This window comes from Microtus ochrogaster, chromosome 24 (assembly GCF_000317375.1).
Source record: "Microtus ochrogaster isolate Prairie Vole_2 chromosome 24, MicOch1.0, whole genome shotgun sequence".
Lineage (NCBI taxonomy): Eukaryota > Metazoa > Chordata > Mammalia > Rodentia > Cricetidae > Microtus > Microtus ochrogaster.
This window is the reverse complement of record NC_022024.1, coordinates 33,045,766-33,054,600: the sequence shown is the minus strand read 5'-3', so window position 1 is coordinate 33,054,600 and position 8,835 is coordinate 33,045,766. Positions and strand designations below refer to the sequence as shown.

Here is an 8,835-nt window from a genome sequence, read left to right as displayed (position 1 = left end):
CAGATTTTTACAGGTAAAACAGCAACTGCTCTTCAACCTCGCTTCCCCAGGCCAACCTTACAGTTCGTATCGTGAACTACCAATCCCAGAATGCTGAGCGGGAGCAAAGAGGCGGGCTCTCCGAAGCCACCGACTAATGATTGGTAAGCTCAGAAGCCTTTTTCCGGAAAGGCCCCTGAGGCAGGAACTTGGGAAGGGAGTCGGGGCTCTCTACCGGGTTGGGAGGGGCTTGTTTCTGAGACCCGGCGTCCCCGTCCCCTGAGGAGATGGATGAGGATGGGCTTCCTCTCATGGGCTCAGGCATAGACCTGACCAAGGTTTGTAAAAGATGGACTTCAGCTTCCGGCGGACGGGGAAGGAGTTTGGCCGAGGGGCCCCGGTTCCCCGAGAGACGTCACCCCTCCAGGCCCAACCCGGGCCTCTCTTTTGCTAACTTGAGGAAGGGGGAGCCCCGCAGTCCACTTCGAAAGAGGTCCATCCTGAGCTAATTAAAGAGTCTGGTGTGCCGCGCAGCCTTTGCTCCCCACATCACGTGACTGTACGCCCAGGGATGAGAGTCTAGAGACAGTGCCCCTTCCACCAACACTACCCCCCTCTCTGTCTCTGTCTCTGTCTCTCTCTCTCTGTGTGTGTGTGTGTAGCAGCACATTCTCAAACTTTATGCATCTCCTGTCACTTTGACACACACAATTTTCTGGAAAAAAACAAAGCAGAGACTATCTTAATCCCTTCGTGAAATTCACGGCAAAGGGCAAAACCATGCCCTTTATGAAGTCCAGATACCCAAAGGATGGCACAGTGTATGTTTCTCCCGTAAGAATCATGTTTGTTTGTTTGTTTGTTTTTACACAACACAGGTGCCAGCTATTCAGCAGAAAAGAACCGTGGCCTTTCTCAACCAGTTTGTGGTACACACGGTGCAGTTTCTCAACCGGTTTTCCACAGTCTGTGAGGAGGTAGGTCCTGGGCGACCGGCGAATGGCGTTGCCCAGAAAGTCGCCTTCCACAGCCTTCCTTAGCCTTCCTTGATTCCCAGGGCCATGACCCTCTTCAGCTACCTTGAGACACCTTAGCACCTCTTTGATTTGGTTACTGTCAGCCCTGTACCCCACCTCAACTGAATTACTATTCTAGAAGTTTCTGTGAGATAGCTCAGTCAAGTTTGTTGTGATTATGACACAAAAAAAAAAAAAAACCAATTTCAGTTGAATTTTTTTTTTTTTTTTTGAGACAGGGTTTCTCTGTAGCTTTGGAGCCTGTCCTGGAACTAGCTCTTGTAGACCAGAGCTGGCCTCAAACTCAGAGATCTGCCTGCCTCTGCCTCCTACGTACTGGGATTAAAGGCGTCCGCCGCCACACGGCTATAGAGCTCTTATGTTCTGCATAGACCTTGGATCCAGTGAGCTGGACTTGCTGATTGATGAGTAAGATGGGCCTTGGGTGTGGCTCTGCAAGGGGAGACTTAGTGTAGACCATCCTACACCACAAGGCTACAGGGACTAGAATTGTGGTTGGCCTTGAGCCTGGATTTGCACAGTCCAGCTTTGCGGGTCTGTCCATTTCTGGGCTCTGGGTCTGCTGGGATGGGTGTGAAGCCTAAGTCTGAGGGAGGAGGCCTGGTCCAACTCTAACAAATCTGATGGTCAGGTCTGCAGCGGTCTTCTCAGAACCTTTGATTATGAGAACATTAGAACCTGCTTAGGTTTGGCATGGGTTCTGAGTCTCTGGGCTAGTTTGGCACCGTGGCAGTTTGGTACAGACATCCGCAAGGCTTGTCTGACCAGACAATGAGTGGGCTTGAAAATTCCATCTTTGGTACTGGCCAGGTGTCTGGGGTCGCCAGGGCTTACACAGTGCTGGGTCGGACTGGGGTGGTCTTTGTGTACATTCTGAGGCTGCTCACTTCCCTGTCCTTTTCCCAGCCAGAGTTGTGTCTACTCTGCTGTGCTTCTTGGGGTTGGGTGGCAGGAATGTGCACCTGTCCATACTACACACATGTCACGTGGCACACTGCTCTTTCTGATGCATCTTCCCTGAATTCAGCAGGTCACCCTCATGCTCGCCTGGTTTCCTTAGCTCTTGGGAAAGTGTCTTTGTGTGGGACTCTGATTAAATCAATGCTTTTGCTTGTGGATGGGTATTTTGAAAGGCCTGGCTCTCCATCTTCCAGTGTCCTGCCCTTCTGTGTTTTATGTTTGGTGATTGACTCCGATTCATTATTTACAATTGATATTTTGGACGTTTATATTTTTGTCAGTGGTTGGCTGTTTGCTCGGTGAGATGTAACTAATATTTATTGTGTGCTTACTCACTAATGGAAGAACATGCACTTATCATCCCAGCCCTGCCATTTAAGGTCCAGACATCTCTCTTTGGCATATACACAAATGAAGATGTGGACAGTTTGGACTGGCTTGTTCTTTATCCATTTGTTCCACGCTCATTTGAAACCATGCGGAGGATTTGTAGGGAGGCTCCCTAACTTGCTGAGAGCAGCCCAAAGAGCCGAACTGAACTCCCAGCTCTGGCCTAAGTGAAGAGGCTAGAGCATCTCTCTACTCTGTGCCATACATTTGGTTGTTCTGTAGCTACTGAATGGAGCATCTTTATAGCTATGCAAATTGCTGGAGATAGTATATATGTGTCTCAGCATCGCTTTCTGAAATAGTATTTGATCTATCAATAGCCCTGGGAAGCCTGTTGACCTTGTTTGGCAAGTCATAGCAGAAACCAAAATGACTGTTTCCCTAAAGGAAAAAATGAGCATCCTCTGTTTTTTAACTAGGAGTGAACTGCAGGGAGAAGGGCACCCACTCCCCACACCCTGATCTACATCATAAATGTAGCACTTTCCGCCAGGTAAACTCAAGCTGAGATTAAATTTGAAACAAATTGAACTTTTTCGTCATCTGTTATTTTGTTTCTTAGAGTTTTCTGATAAAGAGAACAGTACAGAACTCTTTTTTATACTTTGTAAAGAACTTTTTTGCAAACTTCCTGTCTATGAGGTTACTTTGTATAATTCTTTGCCTGCCTAGACCAGAGGCAGGAGAAAGAAAACCGGTTGAATCAGACCCAAGTTACAAAGTCGCTTAGGGTCATCTCCCCTTCCTTCACAACCCCTAGCAGAGATTACTGTTCCAGCTCCCATCTGCAGAATGCCGGGTGTCCACCACCCAGTGGGCAGGGCCAACTCTAGCTCTTAGTGCTGCCCTTCCTGGACAGACTCCTCAGAGAATCAACGGCTCAACAGCCCCGTGTAAACAAGACGTGTGGGTATTTTATATTGTCTCAGATTCAGTACGCACAAGAATGGATTTTAAACCATTTCTAATCTTTTCCTTCTAAAACTCTTTAAATTCAGGCAAAGGTGTTGAGAATTCTCATCTAACAAATTTATAGTGTTTATCTTTTATATCCAAGATTTAGGCCCACATTGAACTTAACTTTCAAACAAATGTGATGTCTTTCTTAAACCCTTTTTTGGGTTTCACTGCATCCTTCTAGTGGGGAGGCTTAAGAGTTCTATGCAGCTTAATGAAGACATGGATTGATGCCCTCACTGGCTTCCAGAACACAGCACAGCGGAGCGCATGGAGAGCTACTTTAAAACACTCTTTTAGGGACGTGACTAGAGATGCTTGGTATTTTATTTTATTGTTTTTGTTTTGTTTTGATGCTCGGTGTTTTACAGCCATAAAGTTATGTCATCTCATTGTTCATAATGGTATCAAGTAGCCTTCTCTAGAGCTGGCTTGAGAATCTCAGGTGTTGCATGTTTTCAGATTTTCTGTTCTGTAGGATTGTGAGAACATTTTCTTAATGCAGCGCTCCTCATGAGTTTCTAAATTAATGACTAGACTATTTGGAGGGCTTTTTAGTACACCAATGTAGTATAAAACTAGTAGAGTTTTTTTCTCTTGATATTATGTTTGCATTGATTTATCTAGCTTTGCCATAGGTGGTAGTAGCCATAGCAAGGCAAAGACTACTGTTCCCCACAACTCTCTAGGGTATCTAGATAAATGATGGTAAGCTAACAGGTATTGATGTTTTTATCAGTGTCTTTCATGTCTTGCAAGATAAATCATTTATGCCTTCTGAGGCTTTGACAGTAGCAGGTGAGAGTAGATAAAATGGGCTCCGAATGAAAGGATGGTGGCACCAAAATAATCTGTCATACAGTGAGGGGGAAAATTATTGCTCTGAAATGATCATTTTCCTAAAACCTTCACTCTGTCCAGTAGGTAGATTTTCAAACAGCTCTACTCGGCTAATTGCTAAGATCCGCCTTCCCATCCTCAGTCTGCCCTGTGTAAATCTCCACTCCATACTCAGTGACAAGTTAGGTGTATAGTCTGATCATGAGATATTTAATACTGATTTAAAAATAGTAATAGTAATTGCAGGTGAACGCCATCCACCTTGGTAATGTTCCAGGTCAGAAAATCGGCCAGACTGGTTTCCAGTCTGTGTAACCCAGAACTTGCTGAGAAGCTGGTCAGCTGTTTACTAACTCTGGGTAATGAACAGCAGGCTGTGGGCCCTGGGTCTACCATCCTGTTGCAGCAAACTCTGTCAGCCCGGATTTGAAGTGTTTTGGTTCAGGTTATTTCACTTGTGTGAAGTCTCATTTTTTTTCTCTCTAAAAACACGCAAAGTCCTTCCTACGTCATAGTCTCGTGTGAGTGTTTAAATGACGGGTTGCAGACAGTAGTATCTCACACACAACTGCTCCAACATTTACAATATTAAATTTATTTAAAGGTGTGTTTTCATGGGGGTAGGTTAAAACATAAAAATTAATTTGGGGAACTGGAGCAATGACTTAGTCACTAAAATGCCTCTCGTGAAAGCATGAAGACCTGAGTTGATGTCTCAGAGCCCATGTAAGAGTCAAGGATGAAGGAGCATGTCTAACACGGGTGTCGGGAGGCAGGCGGAGCGTGTCTAACACGGGTGTTGGGAGGGCAGGCAGGAGGGTTCCTGGGATGTGCTCACCAGCCCATCTAACCGAGAGAGAGCTCCAGGTGCAGAGAAACACCCTGTCCCAAAACATAGACATCAGTTAAGGAAGATGCCGGTGTGGACCTCTGGCCTCCACATAGACACACATGTACGTGCTCTCTCACACACATTAACATGTATGTGCACATACATGCATAAAGTAGTAAATTTCGAACTCATTTTTCTTTTTATGTTCACTTTATTTAAACCAATATGCTCATTTTTCACATATGGAATTTATCATTTTACAAATTAATTTGTTGTAAGATTTCTTCTCTAGTGAATTAAAAGACTTATTGAATTTGCCAAAATTGAATTTCCATGATTTTCAGGAATGCGCCTATAATTTGGATAGCATGACATGTTTTATAACTGTATTTATGTTTACATAACAGCTTATTGTGAACAAATCTCAAAGTTAGACTTAGCGCCGATGCCATTGCAGCTAAGCTTATCCAAGGATCGCAGGCCTTTAATCTGAGCCCTTGGGAGACGAGACAGGAGTGCTGACAGTTTGGGGCTAGCTTGGACTAGACTGAATGTTTGAAGCCGACCCGAGCTCCACAGCGAGACCCTCTCTAAAACAATGAAACCAGAACCAGAAATTGGCTTATGTGTGTGCAATTTCCGAATGACCATGTCCTGAGGTTGGCCAGATGACTCAGTGGGTAAAAGCATGTGCTCCTCTTACAGAGGCCCCAGGGTTGGTTTCCAGCACCCATACTGGGTCATTCACAACTGCCTGTAACTCCAACTCCAGGAGACCTGACGCCCTCCTCTGGTCTCCATGGTACCTGCACTCAGGTGCACATACTTACAGACACATACCCATAATTTAAAGTAAACTTTATCCTTAATAACAAGTAAAAGCAAGGACTTGGTAGCGGTTCGTTGTGCATCTGTATGGGAAAAGGGTGTGGGTTCAATAATAACCAAGTGTTTTCTCACTCATGTGCCGGGCTTGCGGATCTAGGTTATCAGAGCAATTGCTAATCCAAAAGCAGCTTCTTCCATTATGTCCTCTGGTGGTGTTGCTTCAGCATCCACACTGGCTTTCATTGTCATTCCCTGGGATATCATCTATCTTCATCCTAGCTTGCAAAGATGAAAGAGACAAAAGACAGTAATAGGTAAAATAAAAAGAAAGCAGCTTTTATTTAAATTTCAGATGATAGATTCAGGTGCAGTAATATATCCTGTCATTCCAGCTGTTTGGGTGGCTGAGGCAGGAGGCTGCTATGAGCCCAAGTGTGAGACCCGCATAGGCAGCGTTGGTAGATCCTGCTTTAAAACAACCAGGCACCCCAGAAAGCACTGAGTGGTCTATCTCAGTGGTCAGTGTTTTACTCCTAATTGTGGGCAAAATGACCTCGGGGCGTTAAAGCTCTGCTTTTAATAAGGATTTTTATATTCTCCCAGGTAGCAAACAAAATGGTGCCTATCTGCCATGGAGTGAACTGGCTAGCCTTCTTGGAATGTGTAACTAAAATATGATAATGTCTAGAACCAAGGTGTTCAGTAAATGCTTTTCTGGGTTGTACATCATTATGCTAACTTTTATCTGTGAAAGTGTATGTGTGTAGTGAATAATCGTATGTGTGGTGTATGTGCATGCCTTTGTATGGGTACATGTGTGTACAGGTATGCAAGCACATGGAGCCCAGAGGTTGACATCAGATCTTTTCCTCGGTCACTCTCTACTGTATTTCTTGAGGCAGGGTCTCCGGTCGAAGCCAATGCTCACTAGTTCAGCTGTTCCTACTATCCACCTTGCTCTGGAAATCCAGTTCCTACCTCCCGTGTGCTGGGATTGCAGGTGGGCCACCCTGCCTGCCTGGCCTTCATGTGGGTGCTGGGTGCTGGCATGCAGATACAAGTCGGCACCCTGGAGTGGCAAGTGCTTTCTTCCCCAAACCTTCTCCCTAGGGCCATATGGATAACTTAATTCTATAAAGTAGTTAGGGCATGTTGGGCTTTGTTCTGGTTTATGTTGGGTTTTGATAGTAGGTGTTTCTTTTTGCTTCTTTGGAACCCTTTTTCTCTCTTAATTCATTCTAAAATGAATCATTCAGCTTCCCTTTCAGCCCCTCCCCCTATTGCTTTTCAAACCTGAGAGGCTTGAATTTGGACTGAATTGTATTTGCTTATTCGCCTAAGTAATTTCCCCAGGCAGATCCTACGTGAGGCTGCTTTAGACTCATTTTTATTCTTTCTCTTGTTTCCTATGGAAAATCCATTCGTTTGCAAGGAGTTATTGAGCTACTGTTACACTTCCGGTTCTGTTCTGGGTCCAGTGAATGGAAGACTGGCCTGGGTGGAGTCTGTATGTTGGTTTAGTGCTCTGGTAATGAATTTAAGGAAGCTGAAAGGTGAACATTTTTATCAGTGACTACGTAGAAACTCTGTGACACATTCCAGTAATATAGTGTTCTCATTCTGCCCTTGTGAAAACAGTAGTATGTGAGAAATAGTTAAATCATGTGTTTTATAAATTTCAGATCTGCCTTTCATTGTTCTCTTCAGCATGTTCATCAAATATTGTTATTATGTCTCTGATTTTTTCTAGAAACTGGCAGACCTTTCTCTTCGAATTCAACAAATCGAAACAACTCTCAACATTTTAGATGCGAAGGTTTGTATTTCTAAACACAGGATGAACTTTCCACATGCACACCATCTTTCTTAGTTATATTTAGAATGTGTTTGGGAGTGGAATCAACCTGACCCCTATCTGTGAAGTGATATAGTGTAGTACATTAAAAAAATATATTATAATTGCAAGGCAATGAATGGTGTTAAATAAACATTAACCTAGTCTTGTCAGAAAGCTCATGGATCGAGAGTTCCTTTATTATGCCAAGTAAAAGTACAATAGAAGCATCATATTAGCAAATTAAGCTATTATATGATTCACATTACGTAATGGAAACTCAAAATTATTTTCATTTTAATAGTAGCACAATAATAAAATAGAATAAAACTTAAATGTCTCCCAGGCAAAATTTATAAACATTGCCTAATATTTTCATATGTAAATATCTTGAAAGTTAATGAAGAATATCAATTTGAAATCATGAATGCCAAGAAGCTGGGTACAGTAGTCCATGTTGATAATCCCAGTACTCAGGAGGCTGATGCAGGAGAATAATGGGTTTGATGCCAGCCTGATCTATACAGAGACAGGCAGGCTCTTTAAAAAAAAAATGAAATAAACAAAACAACAAACAAAAGATCCCATGTTATCTGCGAAAAATAATTTTTATCTGAAGCCTACAGATTTGATAAATAACTGACAGATTCGGCTTTAACTTGTTTTAATTTGTAGTGATCTCCATGTTTTTCCTGTTTATGAAATATAGGAGAAACTACTGTATTTTTGTGATTTTATTCTCCACTCCATAAAAGTCTTCAGTGTCTGTCTTTTTATGGATCAATTCAAAAGTGAATTTAACTTTTTAATTGATCAAAATGTTTACTAAATATTTAAGTTGGAAATTTTGCTTTCACATTAGAATAAGGCAGTAAAGGTGCGGTTGTACTTTCTCTGCCCTCTATGGATTTCAACAAGTGTGCTCCCTGAGAACATTTCTCTGGCTTAGACATTAGACTATGTGGCCTTGAGCATGCTGGGGCCATTCTATCAGTCACAACGACACCAACTCACCAACTCGTGACTGTGGGGCCGCTGCCTCTTTGCTAAGCACTGTCTTCTGTCAACACTTGTCAGTGACTTGTGCTGCTTGAGATACTGTGTGCAGTGATTCTTACACCCTGACTCAGGACTGTGTCCTACTGTGTGCAGTGATTCTTACACCCTGTCTCAGGACC

General features: G+C 43.3%; 1 protein-coding gene across 2 annotated transcripts in view; it reads left to right on the top strand.

The window, feature by feature from the left end:
- The first annotated feature begins 173 nt into the window (after positions 1-173).
- Washc3 (WASH complex subunit 3) overlaps positions 174-8,835 on the top strand; it is a 35,139-nt gene continuing 26,477 nt past the window's right edge. For both annotated transcript variants that reach the window (XM_005358208.3, XM_005358207.2), the window contains exons 1-3: positions 174-317; positions 858-956; positions 7,574-7,639. In XM_005358208.3, coding sequence (XP_005358265.1) covers positions 267-317; positions 858-956; positions 7,574-7,639 — 216 coding nt within the window. In that variant the 5' untranslated portion in view covers positions 174-266. The remainder of the gene's footprint in view (positions 318-857; positions 957-7,573; positions 7,640-8,835) is intronic.